At 36.8% G+C, this 19,695-nt stretch overlaps 1 protein-coding gene across 1 annotated transcript in view; it reads left to right on the top strand.

Annotated features, from left to right (window-relative positions):
• The first annotated feature begins 7,168 nt into the window (after window positions 1-7,168).
• The window catches only part of SPHKAP (SPHK1 interactor, AKAP domain containing), a 408,888-nt gene continuing 396,361 nt past the window's right edge, over window positions 7,169-19,695 (top strand). Inside the window, exons 1-2 of the mRNA XM_053711468.1 lie at window positions 7,169-7,224; window positions 8,000-8,117. Of these exons, the coding sequence (XP_053567443.1) occupies window positions 7,169-7,224; window positions 8,000-8,117 (174 nt within the window). The remainder of the gene's footprint in view (window positions 7,225-7,999; window positions 8,118-19,695) is intronic.

Below are 19,695 nucleotides of genomic sequence, written 5' to 3'. Positions count from 1 at the left end.
AAGTATTAGAGGCCTGGGGAGCGGTTTAGAAAGTGTGGGCAGAGTTAGGACATCTTAGTATTGCTTAAAGGTCCAGTGAATACAGTAGATTTGCATAAACAACAAATGCATGATAAAAAGACAATGCAATAGCACTTAGGGCTTGATTTATCAAGCCGTTCGCCCCCCTATGACTGCAGGTTCTCACAAGAGAGCCTGCAGTCAATATTTATCAAGCAGGGGTCATCAGACCGCTGCGTCCCTAACTTCTTCTCCACCTCTTAGGTGGAGAATTGCAAACTCCCTAGTCTCGTCCGACCGGGGGGATTGACAGCTCCTGCCTCGTGATTGGCTGTTGTTTGCAGGCAGGGGCGGTGTTGCAGAAGAGTGCAAAATAGCGCTCTTGTGCAATGCTGAATTCCGGCAGCAGATTGCTGCCTTCCAGAGACGAGCTGGGGAGGACAGGGGCGAATATATACGCCCCTGTCCGCCCAGGCTTTATAAATCATGAGTCTGAACTTCAAATGAGTAGTAGATTATTTTTTTTACAAATTCAAAAGTTATGTCTATTTCCACTCCCCATGTATCATGTCACAGCCATCAGCCAATCACAAATGCATATACGTATATTCTGTGAATTCTTGCACATGCTCAGTAGGAGCTGGTGACTCAAAAAGTGTAAATATTAAAAGACTGTGCACATTTTGTTAATGGATGTAAATTGATTTTTTTGTAAATAGCATGCTCTATCTGAATCATGAAAGTTTAATTTTGAGTTGAGTGTCCCTTTAAGAAAAGGTTTGGGTGGTCTCATGTTTATGAAAAAGAAACCAAGCTATTTTTCAGGCCAAATTATCCCTGTAATGCAGTTTGGCTGACGGGGAAAACACAGATAGCCATATACATCATTAAGAATATAAAAAAATGAAATACCTCCTGTGTGCTTTAAAATAGAATCCAAATGAAAGTAGATCCATTTTGTAGCAATAAAGCTAATTCTTGAGAAGAATGCACAGCTTGACATAATAAAACACTGCAAGAGATACAACTTTAAAAGAAGTCCAGGAGAGCACTTGGATATTGGGTTTGGAATCATCAATGACCTGTGACAAAGCTTCTTAATAATACAGAAATGCACAGCTTGAATCTGCTGGCCTTCGAGTTGAGATGTATTTATTGCTGAGATAGACCAGCATTACATTGGAGAACTGCATATATTTTACTCAGCTTGTTCTGATTGGTTTGTTATTTTTTGATAAAAGTACAGTAAGAGGCCCATTTATCAAGCTCCAGATACAGCAGTTATGAAGCAGCGGTCTAAAGGCCTCTAAGTGTTGATTGCTGATTTTGTAGGCTTTCAATAAATAGCCTTGTATATAACAATGTTTGCTAATGCATATATTATTATATTATGCAGAAATATTGTGTCCTTTTTACATGCATCATGGCTCTATAGTAAAAGAAAGGTGAAGATCTGCATTAAACTTCCGTGTCCGTTTAAAATACTCCAGAGTTGGCTGAGAACCTAATGTTTCTATTAAAAGGAATATGAAACCCAATTTTTTGTTTTCATGATTCAGATAGAGCATGCAATTTTAAGCAAATTTTTTATTTACTCCTAGGGGCCGAATTATCAAGCTCCGAATGGAGCTTGATGCTACTGTTTCCGTGCGAGCCTTCAGGCACGCCGGAAATAGCCGTTATGAAGCAGCAGTCCATAACTGATCCTCTGAGGCTGCAGTCTGCAATCCGCGCAATCCTATACGATCGGGCTGATTGACACCCCCAATCGGCCGCTAATCTGCAGGGGGCGGCATTGCACAAGCAGTTCTGGTAAACTGCTTGTGCAATGTTAAATGCCGACAGCGATGTCTGCCGGACATGATATGCTACAGCTTATCATGTCAGACAGACGGTGATAAATTGGCCCCTATTCTTAATTTCTTCGTTTTATTGGTATGTTTATTTGAAAAAGCAGGAATATAAGCTTAGGAGCCGGACAATTTTTTGTTCCACACGGGGGTAGCCCTTGCTAAATGGTGGCTAAATTATTTCCTTTCACCCATACTACTTTCACTAAACACATTTCTTAGAGGTGTATTTATGAGGTTGGTGTACTATAATCCAGATGCCTACTTAAAGGGACATGAAACCCAATACATTTTATTTCATGATTTAGGTAGAACATACAATTTTAAAGGTCTTTCCAGTTTAGTTCTATTATCAAATTTGCTTCATTCTCTTGGTGTCATTTGTTGAAGGAGCAGCAGTGCACTGCTGGTTTCTAACTGAACACATGAGTGAGCCAATGACAATCAGTATATATATGTAGCCACCAATCAGCAACTAGAATCTAGGCTCTTTGCTGCTCCTGAGCTTACCTAGATAAACCTTTCTGTAAAGGATAACAAGAGAAGGAAGCAAATTAAATAGAAGTAAATTGGAAAGTTGTTTAAAATTCTATGCTCTGTCTAAATCATGAATTTCTAATTATGACTTTACTTTACCTTTAACCCCTTAAAGACCGGGCATTTCAGACAAAAACTTCCCCAAAAGATCAGAGCATTTTTGCCATCCCTACATTTAAACAGAAATAGAGCCTTTTTTTTATATTTACCTATCAAAACAATATATTTTTTTTTTTTAGTAGACAACCCAAAGTATTGATCTAGCCCCATTTTGGTATATGTAATGCCACCATTTCACCGCCAAATGCGATAAAAAAAAAAAAGGTTAACTTTTTCACGATTTTGGTTTCTCACTGAAATTATTTATAAATAGCTTGTGCAATTATGGCACAAATTGTTGTAAATGCTTCTCTATGATCCCCTTTGTTCAAAAATAGCAGACATATATGCTTTGGCATTGCTTTTTGATAATTAGAAGGCTGCTAAATGCTGCTGCACATCACACTTGTATTATGCCTGGCAGTGAAGGGGTTAATTAGGTAGCTTGTAGGGTTCATTTTAGCTTTAGTGTAGAGATCAGCCTCACACTTGACATATCCCACCCCCTGATCCCTCCCTGACCCCTCCGCTCTATTCCCTCCCTCACCTTACAATTGTCACCGCCATCTTAAGTACTGGCAGAAAGTCTGCCAGTATGAAAATAAAAGCTTTTTTTATATATATATATATTTTTTTTAAAATACATTTGCAGCAGTGTAGGTTCCCCCCTAAACCCCAACCTCCCTGATCCCCCCCCAAAAAAAGCTCTCTAACCCTCCCCTCTCTACCTATTTGCCACCATATTAGGTACTGGCAGCTGTCTGCCAGTACCCAGTTTGTTTGAAAATTGGCAATTATTTTTTGAAAAAAAATAAAAGTCCCATTTTTTCTATAGTGTAGCTGTCCCCCCTCAATACACTACCCCCTTCCAGATACCTTTCTGTTAACGGATCCCACATGGGATCCCCCTCATTTCCCCTACTCCCTCCTTCCCCCTCAATTACGCTTTTTTTCCTCATACCCTGTAGCGTGGCCAAGCAGTCCCACCCGCTCCTGCACTCCTCCTGTCTCCTCCAGTGATGGACCGCCCACCCACCAACGATCGGTACCACAGCTGTCCCATGCAGAGAGGGCCACATAGTGGCCCTCTCCGCTTCGGGAACTCTGCAAATCTATTTCTGCAGTGCCCCACTCGTGGTGTGGGGCATGCAGAAATAGTGCGATCTCGCTATTTTGAGTGAGATCGCGTCTGAGAGAAGCCCAGGACTGCAGCGATGTACAGGGTACGCACTGGTCGTTAAGGGGTAAAGTTACCTTTGCTGCCTCTCCTGCTCCTGCCCTTCCTGCTCTGTGTTGGTCATCAGTTAAAGTCAAAGTTTGTACTAAACTGACACCACTGTGTCCAAGGTACTCTAAGCACATCCTTGTCCTCCAACCTTGGAGGTGTATTTTTGAGGTTTTTGTACTGTCAGGCTTACCTAGTTCAGTAACTCTGCTGCCTGTTGGTGCCACCTCTCCTGCCCTTCCTTGAATTAAGTCTCCAAGCTAACTACTAGTGTAACTACAAACTTGTTATGTAGCAGGTGTGTGAGAAAGTGAGGAATGTAGTGCTTTAAATTCCAATTTATTGTTTGAATTCTCTTTGTAGTTCATGTATGTTTCCGGGTCCCAGTTAGCAATGAATCTTTGGATTGTTTGCATTTCCTAACTGTGTAATTATGTGTCTAAAAGGAAGGTAATGAGGGATTTCCATAGGCTTTAATGCAATGTAACAAATTTTGAATGGAATAAAATTATTATCCAAATATTCGGACGAACCAAATGCACTGACGAACGAAAATCTGAGAACCCGAATCGGATGAAAATTCTGAACCAAAAATTTCCGACAAACCAAAAATGTCACCTTTGCATAAGCCTAGTTTTTATTGATTATCAATTGGATCAAGTTTTTGGGCGAAGAATATCTACTTGATAATATTTTAGTTAATCATGGATGAAAATCTAACCACATTTATAGAGACTAACTTTCCCAAATTCTGGTCACAGTGGAGATTTATTTTTGCACAAACCTTTTATTTATTTTTTGTTTTTGTACATTATTGTGCTCATTATAGTTTTGTATACAGATCCATATATTATTTTCTTTGTTAATTTGTAATACTTATTTGTACCCCTGCATTTGAATTATGGTACTTATTTTATGCATTATATTTATATTATAAAATTAGTGTAATTATTTTATTATATTCACTTTATTAGTTCATTAAAATACTGTCAGTCACACTTAAAGGGACACTGAACCCAAAAACTTTCTTTTGTGATTTAGATAGAGCATGAAATTTTAAGCAACTTTCTAATTTACTCCTATCCAAATTTTCTTCATTCTCTTGGTATCTTCATATGAAATACAAGAATGTAAGTTTAGAGGCCGGCCCCTTTTTGGTGAAAAACCAGGGTTGTTCGTGCTGATTGGTGGATAAATTCATCCACTGTCCAGAGGTCTGAACCAATAAAAAAGCTTAGATGCCTTCTTTTTCAAATAAAGATAGCAAGAGAACGAAGAAAAATTGATAAAAGGAGTAAATTAGAAAGTTGCTTAAAATTGCATGCTCTATCTGAATCATGAAAGAAAAAAATTTGGGTTCAGTGTCCCTTTAAGCCCTTTTTCTGCATTTCTGGCAATATATATATATATATATATATATATATATATATATATATATATATATATATATATATATGTGTGTGTGTGTGTGTGTGTGTGTGTGTGTGTGTAGTGTTAAAACATAACACTTTTATCAATGATTTAAAAACACACTCACATTTACAACCTCACATATGTATGAGGTATTTAATAAAGCACATTAAGAGTCCACTACTCTAAAGAATACAGTCTAGGCAGGATCAGATCACAGAGTTCCACAATCTTCAAAGAGGTGCTCCTAGTCTCTTCCAGATCATCAAGCCCGAGTTCACCAAAGTGGCCACATCAACAATGTTGTTCCATTCCTAATACAAAGCTGTGTTCATATAAAGGAGTCTGTACACTTTAGTGTCTCATAGTCCCCATTTGCTGGCTGTGAAAGATATTTCACTGTATCTTGACTCACTTGAATTAATAAAGGTCATTTTTATGTTTATGGCTTGACCTTTAAATTCGTCAAGTTCCGGCCCCCAGTATTCACAAGCCTACAACCACCCTTACCCATACCTAAAAAATAAGACACAGGAGACAGCATCTTGGTACAAAATTGGCTGCAGCACTTTTATTAAATAACTATAAAACCTTTAATTATTAATAAATACCACATTTAAACATAAACATAAACACAATGTTCTTGAATAACTTAGACCTTAAACACCATTTCAATACCATACTGGACCATACCCAGCGGTGCTAGTTCCTTTATTATTTAGCAACATGGCCGTTACTCCATGTGGACTTAACTACATACTTGCTGAGTCCGTTACAAACCTCCCTTCCACTTTAATAGGGAACCCCTTGCCCCTATAAGAAACCAATTGCACACTCACCCCATGGAGAGGCAACTTGTTCAAACCCCCACTTCACTTGGCCATATTCCTTTCCTTGCTGTCTAAGAACTAGCACCCCCGCCCCGCTGCGACAAACTACAAATAAAAGGAGAAAAAAACATAAACAAAAGGGTGGGCGGGAGGGAGCTGTTGTCACCACAGTGTTTATTCACAAGTGACTTCCTGCCTCTTCCCGCTCAGCCCCTTAAGTATGGCTCATCCTGAACCAACCCCTTCCCTTTTTACCCCACCAACCAAAAGGGGCCTCTTCCTCCCTCGGTCAAAGCCCCTTCCTGTTCACTGTGTCACTCCCAGGGGCTTCTGAACTTGCTCAGTATACAAAAGACATTGGGCTTGTGTGACTAAAAAACTGATTTTGTAGGGATCCTCTCTACTTTGTCAGAGGATTTAAATGCCCATAAAACCTTTCTTTTTGCATTCATATTGTTTGTAAAGCAGTGAATAATATGCACAATTAGCATAACATTTTTATAGGACAGAAACAGAAGAAAATCTCTACTACATGATTGGAAGATTTGCGCTCTTGCAGCCTTGCACAATTAATTTTATCCAACATGAGTCATTTTAGTGCAGACCCTATTAAAAATATATTACCCAAAATAATTCTAAAATGGCTTTACATGATTTCTGTAGTTCACCATACTAATGCTCCCACGGTAAATATTAACCATTAGCTTGTAATACCCGAGCATAAATTAAAGTGGTATGGATTTTCCAAGAGATGTTAATGCTCCATAAAACATGCATCTTTGCTCTTGAGTTGCAGACTAACCCTTTATGGTGAATTACATTTTGAGTTTATTGTCCCTTTAATTGGCAGGGTTTCTTATCAATTGGAATAACTTTCAAATTAAAAAAAAAATTAAAAACAATTTGCTTTACAATGTTTTGTGTAAATGTAGATGTTCTGTAATGTGAGTCTATATGCTTTGTATGGGGTAATCTGATGAATGAGGCAAGAGTTTAGGTCGGCGTTATTGGTGCCTAATGCAGCATGAAGCCTAAATACTCAACTGGGGTACTGAATAAATGAAAGTTTTTGCATACTATGTGGTGTCATTTTTTGTGGATTTGTTGTGTGTTGTCTGCTGAAAAACAATGAATGCTTTGTGTGGATAACTCATAAAACTATATAAAAGCAATTAAATTGATATGCAATTGCAAAGCCAAAAAAAACCTTTAGCAACATGCTGAAAACAGCGAAAGCATTTTCAGCAGTGGAAAAGTTAATGGAGACCCTAGGGTGACAGAAAATATCTAAAAATAAATCAGACATACTCCAAGATGGTCTCAAGGCAAAAGTGTGTGCAAAGAATGAATAAATCAGGAAGAGATTATTTACATTTTTTACAGCTCAATTGAATTTATAGTTTTAAAGTTTATTATTTTTATTGAAATGTATTATATTTATATCATTGCTATTTGGATGATGAATCTGATATATCAAGTTGTTTACAGACAATTAATGTTATCAATTTAATAAAAGGAGCTAATGTTATGGTGAATGCATTAAATGAATAGAATGTGTGAATCAGTCTGAATAATCCTTTTTAGAGTGGTTTAATAAAATGTATTGGGGTTTTTACCATTCTCAATTAAAGACTTGGCTATTATTGATTGAATACCTACATTTATTTTCTAAAAAACCTGAAATGCAGATGTGCTGTATATCAAATCAGATAACGTACTATACGACCCATGTTCTATAATGGTAGCACACTCCTACCTGTAACACAGAACTACAACTGATGGGTACAGGAGATAATACTGTATAGATTTGAAATCCTTCCCTTCTTTGATTAGCTGATGGCTGTCACATGATACACATGAAAGGGGAAAGGGAAAATGGAAGAATTTTGAAAATCTACTGCTTATTTGAAATTCAAAGTGTTATTGCATTTGTTGATAATGCATTATACTGAATTTAATGGCGCTGTTAGCACAGAACGTGTGATATTGCAACAAATCTTTATACTGATATTCTGAATAATTTGATTAAAGTTTTGCTCTTTTCCCAGCAGCATTGATCCATCTGCACTCTGTGGTTCTTTGGATAATTATGGAAGCAGTGGAGGGAGCAGCATTATGGATACATCCACCAGTAACCTGGGTAGCTCCATCACCGCTTGTAAGAAGGTAACTAGCACATAGGCCACGTGTACATGTTGCTGATAATCAGCAGTTGTAAAGCACTAATAATTTCATCTTTCAAAATCCTCTACCGTTTTACACCCTGTTTACATACTTTTGCATTACGTTTTGACAGGGTTTCTATCTGTTAGCATGATCAGGATTTAAGTATTTGCCGTTCACAGTATTGATTGTTTAAAACGGCAATCTTCTTACAGTGATAGAAACCCTGTTTTATACAGTGAGAGTGAAGTTTTGAAATTGCAGTCTGTACAGTGAGGAATAGCGGCCTGTACAGTGAAGTTTTGAAAATGCAGCCTGTGCAGTGAGGTTTTAAAATAGCGGCCTGTGCAGTGAGGTTTTAAAATAGCGGCCTGTGCAGTGAGGTTTTAAAATAGCGGCCTGTGCAGTGAGGTTTTAAAATAGCGGCCTGTGCAGTGAGGTTTTAAAATAGCGGCCTGTGCAGTGAGGTTTTAAAATAAGCGGCCTGCGCAGTGAGGTTTTAAAATAGCGGCCTGCGCAGTGAGGTTTTAAAATAGCGGCCTGTGCAGTGAGGTTTTAAAATAGCGGCCTGTGCAGTGAGGTTTTAAAATAGCGGCCTGTGCAGTGAGGTTTTAAAATAGCGGCCTGTGCAGTGAGGTTTTAAAATAGCGGCCTGTGCAGTGAGGTTTTAAAATAGCGGCCTGTGCAGTGAGGTTTTAAAATAGCGGCCTGTGCAGTGAGGTTTTAAAATAGCGGCCTGTGCAGTGAGGTTTTAAAATAGCGGCCTGTGCAGTGAGGTTTTAAAATAGCGGCCTGTGAAGTGAAGTTTTAAAATAGCGGCCTGTGTAGTGAAGTTCTAAAATAGCGGCCTGTGCAGTGAGGTTTTAAAATAGCGGCCTGTGTAGTGAAGTTTTAAAATAGCAGCCTGTGCAGTGAGGTTTTAAAATAGCAGCCTGTGCAGTGAGGTTTTAAAATAGCGGCCTCTGCAGTGAGGTTTTAAAATAGCGGCCTGTGTAGTGAGGTTTTAAAATAGCAGCCTGTGCAGTGAGGTTTTAAAATAGCGGCCTGTGCAGTGAGGTTTTAAAATAGCGGCCTGTGCAGTGAGGTTTTAAAATAGCGGCCTGTGCAGTGAGGTTTTAAAATAGCGGCCTGTGCAGCGAGGTTTAGAAAATGAGGTCTGTACAGTGAGGTTTTGAAATCACTGTCTGCATAGTGAGGTATGTGAAGAATAGGGTGAGGTAGCCAAGCGCTATGACAATCCCTTTAGCTGAATACAAATGAAGGGTCTAACCAACCCCCAAAAAAATGAACAGGTAGTGAAGGAATATGTACAGCGCCAATACAGGCTAAGGGATAAATATAAACACTAAAATATACAATAAACCACTAGAGAAATCAAATATATACCTGCTAAGGCTAAAAAGGATTTATTACAAATGAATAGGTACCGGTAGAGGATAAAATGCTTAAAAACAATGGTAAGATAGAGTCACAAAGTGCTAATGACAATGAAGGGTTTGTTGCAAGTGAAAAATATAGGTACCAATAGAGGATAAATATTTAAACACAATGGTAAGATGAAGTAATGTTCTAAAAAACTCACTCACAAAGTGCAAATGACAATGAGGGTATAAGAAACTATAATGGTGAATTCACATGTGGGTGTGGGTACACAAATGGCAAAGTGTTTATGCAACAAAAATGTGCAAAAATGTGTTATGCAAAAGTTGTGCAACTTGATACAGGCATGGATGTGCAAATGTATTTATGAAAATAATAGTGAACACTAATAATCAAAAAATCACAAAAAATCACAAAGAATCACAAAGATTAATGTAGTCCTGAAAACACTGCAGTGTAAAAATAAGTCACAGGTAACTTAATACCAATAGGTGACAAAATGTGGAAAAAGGTGATGTAAAAACAAAAATAATCATAAAATAATCAAAAAATCCAGTGAAGAAAACAAAAATAAAAAAAAAACCAAATGATGTTCAACAAAAGATCAAAAGAGAACAAAAAACGGGGTATTTGTAATCCAAATAACAGTCACTTAAAAAGGAATCAAATGAAGGAACCTTGAATCCTGAGGGGGAGAGTTCCCAGGCAAATCCTAACAACAGTCAGCTCTTTATCCAGTGTCCTAAGAATGTCCCTGTGAAAAAAGAAGTAACATAGCGTAACAAGTCCTCAAAGTGGTTAGAAAACTTGGAATAGTGCTTACCAACAGGTCTACGCGTTTCGGCCCCAAAAATAAGGCCTTTATCAAGACTCCCCGTTTTTTGTTCTCTTTTGATCTTTTGTTGAACATCATTTGGTTTTTTTTTTATTTTTGTTTTCTTCACTGGATTTTTTGATTATTTTATGATTATTTTTGTTTTTACATCACCTTTTTCCACATTTTGTCACCTATTGGTATTAAGTTACCTGTGACTTATTTTTACACTGCAGTGTTTTCAGGACTACATTAATCTTTGTGATTCTTTGTGATTTTTTGTGATTTTTTGATTATTAGTGTTCACTATTATTTTCATAAATACATTTGCACATCCATGCCTGTATCAAGTTGCACAACTTTTGTATAAACACATTTTTGCACATTTTTGTTGCATAAACACTTTGCCATTTGTGTACCCACACCCACATGTGAATTCACCATTATAGTTTCTTATACCCTCATTGTCATTTGCACTTTGTGAGTTTTTTAGAACATTACTTCATCTTACCATTGTGTTTAAATATTTATCCTCTATTGGACCCTTTTTTTACTTGCAACAAACCCTTCATTGTCATTAGCACTTTGTGACTCTATCTTACCATTGTTTTTAAGCATTTTATCCTCTACCGGTACCTATTCATTTGTAATAAATCCTTTTTAGCCTTAGCAGGTATATATTTGATTTCTCTAGTGGTTTATTGTATATTTTAGTGTTTATATTTATCCCTTAGCCTGTATTGGCGCTGTACATATTCCTTCACTACCTGCATAGTGAGGTATTGCAGATAGGGTTACCGCCTCGGGCATGTTTTGGGTAAGCAGGGCGGAACATGTATTATGCCTCTGAACATAACATGAACAGTGCTGATGAATAGCACAATACATGTTCCTCCGTGCTTACCCTGCAGCATGTCTAACTCATAAGTGTCCAGGAAAGCATGGCCGAGGGTCCAACCCTAATTGCAGAGTTCTGCAGCTTTTGGCTATATGTGTAAAACCTTGTCACTTAGCATTTTCAGCATTTAAAGTATGAGAAATGTAAAAACCCTATTAAAGAGGATGAATATAGCTGCACTGCTGCAGTTACTTCCTTCAATGAGAAAATGATTTCCTGCACTGTTTATAGATGAAACCTCACCAATACAGGGAATGTCATTTTTTACAATCAATGATGGAAAGCATTAAAAATACTTCTAAAATATCGTTATACTGGTTAAACATGCTCAGTGTGCCCATCATTCCTATATACAAATGGCATTTAGATTAAAAAGTTTAAGTTTACACCTGCAAATGATGTTTACCTTAGATACTGTACAAAGGGATTTGGTTTAGGATATACTTTCGCACTATTTTGTCTGCTCTTTGTGTCTTAAAGCAATAAGAAACCTAACATTTTTCTTACATGAACATGATTGAGAAGGCTATTTTTCTTTGTTCTTTAGGTATCCTTTGTTGAAAAGCATACCTTGGTCAGCTCAGGAGCAACAATGCACCATTTGAAGCTAGCTGGTGATTGGTGGCTGCATATATATATATAAACCATGTCATTGGTTCAACTGATGTGCAGTGCATTGATGCTCTTTCAACAAAGGATTGCAAGAGAATTAAGCAAATTTGATCATAGATGTATATTGGAAAGTTATTTAAAATTGTGTTCTCTGTCTGAATCATGAAATAAAACTATTTGGGTTTCATGTCACTAACGCCTAGTAGTGATAAATTCCGTTTTGGTCAAGGGGTAAAACAATAGTTTGTAAAGCGTAAACACAGTGCTATTTATTGTTTAGCACTTCCTTTGTTTTCAATGGGAAAAGAGAATGGTAAACTGTGGGCAAGATTTAGGAAGCGCAATGCAAGAAAATGGGGTCACTGTAAATTGCAGAGGGGCGTGAAGTGTTAAACAGGCAAAATGAACGCTTTACAGCAGATGAAAAATAATTAACGCCAACTATGTGAACCCGCCATATTGTTTATTGCAGATTTGTGATATAATGTGTCTTATTACAACAGCCTGAAGTTCATAGAAGTAATCACAATTAAAGAATTATTGCCAAAACATTGTTCCACTTCTATTAACAGGGAATGGTAAATCTAAATTAAACTTACAAGCCAAAAAGGTTTCTTGTATATGCAAATATGTAGAATATTCTGAAAATGTAGGAGCCAATAGTACAATTCCAGGAACCATGGCTTCCCAGTTTGACAATTAGTGCCTACTAATAATGCTACTAGTTCCATATTGTTCCCTAACTAGCTTGAAACCAGATGGAGTAAAGAATGAGCGGAGGTTAGCATTTAGCTGGTTCTCTGCCGTCCAAAGAATTAAAGGGACATGAAACATCATTTTTTCTATCTTTGATGATTTAGAAACATACAATTTTAAACAACTTTCCACTTTACTTCTATTATGTAATTTGATTCATTCTCTTAATATCCTTTGTTTAAAAACATATCTAAATAGGCTCAGTAGCTGCTGATTGGTGACTGCACATAGATGCCTTGTGTGGTTGGCTCACCCATGTGCCTTGCTATTTCTTCAACAAAGGATATCTAAAGAATTAAGCAAATTAAATAATAGAAGTAAATTGGAATGTGGTTTAAAATTGTATTGTATCCATGAAAGTATTTTCAACATTTTAGCCATTCCATTTTGTTTTCCAAACAGCAATACACTGAGCTTTATTTGAAATGTTATCTATAGTTGCTATTTTTGTCAAGATAGTGTTGAATTATATTAATTCTAGAGATACCTAGCTTTGGCTTATAAAAAAAACCCTATACATTAAACTAAAAAGGTCTATTTAGTTAAATATTTTAAAATGCCACATTTTCTTCTTATGTATGTGCCAACAATATTCTAATGAATGTGCATACATGATTAATATTAGAATAAAACATGTTTTGGTGCTCCATTAGGTTATTATGCCCCTTATTATACATACAGAAATTGTTCAAAATATGTCAAAGCAAATTTAATCTGTTTATATATAAAGCAATCCAATTAGCCTTCATTCACTTTTGACCTCATGTTGTTAGTAGATTGGCATTCAAAAAATATTGGGCCAGGTTACAAGTGGAGCGCAAACGTTTGCACGCAAGCGATATGGTTTTTCGCAGAAGTTAATTTTCACTCTTATTACAAGTTGAAAGTAAACAAGATCAGACCCCTATACTAGGTGATTGAATAAATAACACATGACCACAAATGTATGGGTTATAAAGGTTGCAGCTGAATTTATAACAAATATATATAAAATGTAATAAATAACCAAATACATTAACCCCCAACAGTGCTTGCCCCCACAGCAACCACAACATCCCCAACCAGGTAAATCAGTTCCCCACCTACTCTTCTCCTGATTAACCAGGAGGTACTCACTAAAACTGCTAGTCTACCAGGCAAACACTCCACCCACACTTAGCTGCGACAGCCACCCTTCCCAATTAAGTGTGGGAGGGAGCTTGTGCTCGCACGTATACTCCAAACTTTTGGTGCCTTTTTAGACCACCCCATCTCCTTTATACCCCAGCCTAGTTCCCACCTACTTAACCTCCTCACTACCTAACACTCCTCCTACTACATAGACAGAGTTCAAATGCCCCTCCCTTGTAGTCCTCGTCCAGGGCTTCCTTGAGCGCAATTTAAGTTAACGCTCATTGGGTTAGCGTAAACTCATAGCTCTGGCTGAAACAAAAAGTGTCACAAAAGACATAAAAAATACATTACAAAGTACAGTTACATTCATATTAACACCATCTAATAAAATTATTTAAAAAAAAAAATGTACACAGAAGTTATAAGGGTTCAAAGATATTAGATCTCAGGTGTTAGGGAAAAAGGCAGGCAAAGGGCTTTAACATAGACATATAAACAAATAAATACATATGTACACATATAAGGCATATATATAAGTGAATTGGAACCCTTTGCAGTTAAGTAGATGAAAACATGTAAAAGCATATAGGTATATATATATATATGCTATATTGTGTATTTACTGTAAATATTTCACATTCCAATGTTCTGCACATAGCAAAATATGTTCTATGTATTTATAAATAGATATTGCTATATATACACCTTAATATATATATATATATATATATATATAAAAATATCAATATTATGAATAAATAGAACATATTCTACTATGTGAAGAACACTGTTTTCATGTCGGGTTAGCACACTTGAGAATATGCGTTCTGGTTGACACGAGAGTGGGGTGTTAGGTCTCCATTAACACATGGGTATACAGTGGATTGGAGTTATTGGGGTTTGGTGCAGTAGGGGTGATGATAGGCCTTGTACATTAGTGGTTATAATTGTTTACATTTGGTTGGGGTTCAGTGTGTGGTGGATACTGTGGTGAGAAGTTATGTAGTGGTGACTATTATAATAAATTTAATACTGAGGTGCTTCTTTGTGCCACTAATGAGTTGGCATTACAATGGGTGTTGAACACAATGAGATCTAGATTACAAGTGGAGCGCAATCAATAGTGCAAGATGCACTATCCATATAGCCACCCTGCACTAAGAATAGCGCAAATCTGGTATTACACGTGAATGGTCAAAAAGATTTACCAGGGAATCTTAATGCAGCTGACATTTTTTTTAACACACCCTATACTTTCAATGGATAGGGCAGGGTGTACTATAATCCCTCCTATTATAAGTGGTAAATTATGTGTTGTGCTCAAGCACAATAATTGTGCTGTAAAATATAGCTCTCTTGGAGACCTGAAGTAAAGTGTTAAGGCTAGAATATATGCATAAACAGATGTATAATATATTTTAAAAAATATTTCACTCATATTTACACATACTAAATGTAAAATATAGAATTTTTAAATTTAAATAAATGTTTTAAATAGGGATTTGAAGGTATATAGTATATGACAAGATATTGACGCTTTACAAATAACTGATAATGATATTATATCTATATGTGTGTGTATATGTGTGTATATATATATATATATATATATATATATATATGTAGGTGTGCACACACATACATACATACATTATACACTTGCACACACATATATATATGTTAGAGAGCCCTAGGCTTTCGCTCACACACCATAGCACTAACATTTTTACACTCAACTTGCAAGTCTGGGTGGATATTTAAGCTAAGGAGTCTGCCCACTTTTTCTTCGTTCTATTGCTATCTTTGTTTGAAAAAGCAGGAATGTAAACTAAGGAGTCGGACGTTTTTTGGTTCAGCACCTGGGTTGCGCTTGCTGATTGGTGGCTAAATGTAGCCACCAAACAGTAAGCGCTATCCAGGGTCTGAACCAAAAATGGGCCGACTCCTTAGCTTAGATTTCCTGCTTTTTCAAATAAAGATAGCAATAGAACGGAAAAAAAATTATACAAGGAGTAAATTAGAAAGTTGCTTAAAATTGCATTCTCTATCTGAATCATGAAAGAAAAAAATTGGGTTTAGTGTCCCTTTAAATAGTTATGATTGTGTAAGATGTTTATTTTATTTAACTTTTTCTTTAGCCTTCACTGTTGTGAGACAATAGGAACTTTTATCAGCATCAGATGTTCTGGAAAAAACCACTGTGCTGGCAAAGTAGCTATGGGAACCATTTGTTATGTACAATTAAAAGTGAAGAAAATGTTTCTTGGTTTGATATAATGGGGGAATAAAATCTATGCTTTTGGATTGTTTCTTTGTTAACTAATTTACCATTGCAGTTAGTATCTGCTATTGGACACTGCTTGTTAATCTAAAATCTAATAAAATGATTAAAGGGACATTCAGGTCAATATTTAAATGCACATAGATGAATTACATCTTTGACTCGAAACATATTTGCAATGCATGTTATCACTGTTTTAGTATTAATATGTTTCTCTGCATGTGCATGTGAAGCATAGCTAGATATTATCAGTGCACCACCATTTTAAATACTGCAGCTGCTCAGAGCATTAGTAGGACTTGCATCATGTCAGCAATTAACAAATTCAATAATTTCCAGATGGTACAACCACCGTAGGCTGTTTAAGCAAGTGCTGTGTTTAAAATGCTGGTGCACAGTGCATACTTAAATACACTTTTGAAACAACTATAGCATGTATCAGAAACATTTGTGCTAATATAGGTATATAATATAATATACAGATACTCGTCGACTTACGACCTATGAGACTTACGGCCATCCGTACTTACAACCATCGGTCGCACTGAAGAGGCGATGCGTGCGCAAAGGCGGTACTTACGACCATCGGTCGCAAAGGCGGTACTTATGTCCATCGGTCGCACTGAGGGTGATGCTTATTTGCATATGTGCGTAAAGGGGCAAGGCAGTGCTTGTGTGCGCAAAGGCGATACTTACGTCCATCGGTCGCACTGAGAGTGATGCTTATTTGCGTATGTGCGTAAAGGGGCAAGGCAGTACTTGTGTGCGCAAAGGCGGTACTTACGACCATCAGTCGCAAAGGCGGTACTTACGACCATCGGTCGCACTGAGGGTGATGCTTATTTGCGTATGTGCGTAAAGGCAAGGCAGTGCTTGTGTGCGCAAAGGCGGTGCTTGTGTGTGATGAGAAGTGACTGTAAGCAGCAGCCTTTGTATGGGTCTGACCATGTCGCAGTCCAAAAGGCCGGTACCGTGTAGTGGCAAAGAGGCTACAAAGAAGAGGAAAGCTCTTGATTTGGAGATAAAAATGAAAGTCATAAAGTAGTATGACGAAGGTAAAAAAGTGAATGCGATTGCCCGTGATATGAAACTGTCGTATTCCACAGTTTCCACAATCATTAAGGGCAAGGAACGCATACGTGAAGCTGTAAAAGGTTCCGCACCAATGAAATCAACAATAATAACAAAACAACGTCAAGGGCCCATTCATGAAATGGAGAAATTATTAATGTTGTGGATAGAAGATCAAATACAAAAACGTACACCCATAAGCCTTCTAACAATTCAGATGAAGGCTAAAAGTTTGTTTGAGACTTTAAAGGAGAAAGCTGGTGAGGATTACAAAGAGAATTTCCAGGCAAGCACTGGATGGTTTAAACGTTTTAGAAGAAGATTCAGTCTGCATAATGTGCGGGTTTCAGGAGAAGCAGCAAGTGCAGATTCAGAAGCCGCTGCAAAGTTCATTGACACTTTGGATGAATTAATCCAAGAGGGAGGGTATTTACCTGAACAAATATTCAACGTTGATGAAACGGGTCTGTTCTGGAAACGGATGCCTGAGCGCACATACATTCACCAAGAATCAAAAACCATGCCAGGATTTAAAGCATTCAAGGATCGGGTAAGCTTGTTACTTGGAGGAAACGTTGTTGGTTTTAAGCTTAAGCCATTTCTTATCTATCGCTCAGAAAACCCACGTGCATTTAAAAACATTAATAACCACACGCTGCCTGTGTATTACCGGTCAAATGCTAAATCGTGGATGACTCAGGCATTGTTCACAGACTGGTTTGTTAACTGTTTCATTCCCCAAGTTCATGAATATTGCTTAGGGAAAGTAATCCAGTTCAAAATTTTAATGATTTTAGACAACGCTCCTGGACATCCACCACACCTGGGTGACCTTAATCCTGATGTAAAAGTGGTTTATATGCCACTCAACACAACCACTCATTCAACCGATGGACCAAGGGGCAATGGCCACGTTTAAAGCATACTACCTCAGATCTACATTCTCCCAAGCCATAGCTGCTACAGATGCTGATGATGACATAACATTGCGTGATTTTCGGAAAAGTTATAACATTCTTCAGTGCATAAAAAATATTGCAGCAGCGTGGGAGGATGTAACAGAAAGTGCATGAATGGAATTTGGAAGAAGTGCGTAAAACGATATGTGACCAGATTTGAGAGATTTGAAACAGAGGAAGAGCTCGATGAAATTCAAGAAAACATTGTAAGACTTGCAAACAATCTTGAATTGGAATGTAAAGTGGAAGATGTAGAAGAGCTGTTAGATTATGAGTCCAAAGAACTTTCAAATGAAGATCTAATAGAACTGGAAGCAGAGAGAGTTGCAGAGGAAAATAGGAGAGAGGAAGAAGACAAAGAAGATGAAGAGCCAGAGAAGAAATTCACTGCAAAGGGGTTGGCTGAGGGCTTTACATTGCTAAATAAAGCTGTCTCCTGTTTTGAAAACATGGACCAGAATGTTGAAAGATTTAACAAGGTTGACCGTCAAATTCAGGAAGCTGTGCGCGGCTATCGTGAAATCTATGAGGAGAAAAAGAAACAAACGTTTGCATCTGAAACCCCTCCAGCCTCAACTCACCAAGATGATAACTCTGATGACATAACTGTAAAAGTACAGTAAAAGAAAAATTTAAGTTCAGTTACTTTTCTTAAAAGTTTAAAGTAAAATAAGTGTTAAAGTTCCTGCAAACTACTGTACAGGTACAGTAAATGTTATGTTATTATTTGCATAGTACTACAGGTAGAGTACAGTAAATGTTATGTTATTATTTGTATAGTACTACAGGTAGAGTACAGTAAACGTTATGTTATTATTTGCATAGTACTACAGGTAGAGTACAGTAAATGTTATGTTATTATTTGCACAGTACAGGTACAGTAAATGTTATGTTATTATTTGCATAGTACTACAGGTAGAGTACAGTAAATGTTATGTTATTATTTGCACAGTACAGGTACAGTACAGTAAATGTTATTTTATTACAGTACAGTATAGGTACAGTACAGTAAATGTTATGTTATTATTTGCACAGTACAGGTACAGTACAGTAAATGTTATTTTATTACAGTACAGTATAGGTACAGTACAGTAAATGTTATGTTATTATTTGCACAGTACAGGTACAGTAAATGTTATGTTATTATTTGCATAGTACTACAGGTACAGTACAGTAAATGTTATTTTATTACAGTACAGTATAGGTACAGTACAGTAAATGTTATGTTATTATTTGCACAGTACAGGTACAGTAAATGTTATGTTATTATTTGCATAGTACTACAGGTACAGTACAGTAAATGTTATGTTATTATTTGCATAGTACTACAGGTAGAGTACAGTAAACATTATGTTATTATTTGCATAGTACTACAGGTAGAGTACAGTAAATGTTATTTTATTACAGTACAGTATAGGTACAGTACAGTAAATGTCAGTAATAGTATTTGCACAGTAAATGTTATGTTATTATTTGCACAGTACTACAGGTAAAGTACAGTAAATGTTATTTTATAATAGTATTTGCACAGTAAATGTTATGTTATTATTTGCACAGTACTACAGGTAGAGTACAGTAAATGTTATGTTATTATTTGCACAGTACTACAGGTAGAGTACAGTAAACATTATGTTATTATTTGCATAGTACTACAGGTAGAGTACAGTAAATGTTATGTTATTATTTGCATAGTACTA

The sequence above is a fragment of the Bombina bombina genome, chromosome 4 (assembly GCF_027579735.1).
Source record: "Bombina bombina isolate aBomBom1 chromosome 4, aBomBom1.pri, whole genome shotgun sequence".
Classification (NCBI taxonomy): domain Eukaryota; kingdom Metazoa; phylum Chordata; class Amphibia; order Anura; family Bombinatoridae; genus Bombina; species Bombina bombina.
The sequence above is the reverse complement of the archived record's forward strand: the minus strand, read 5'-3'. Positions and strand labels throughout refer to the sequence as shown.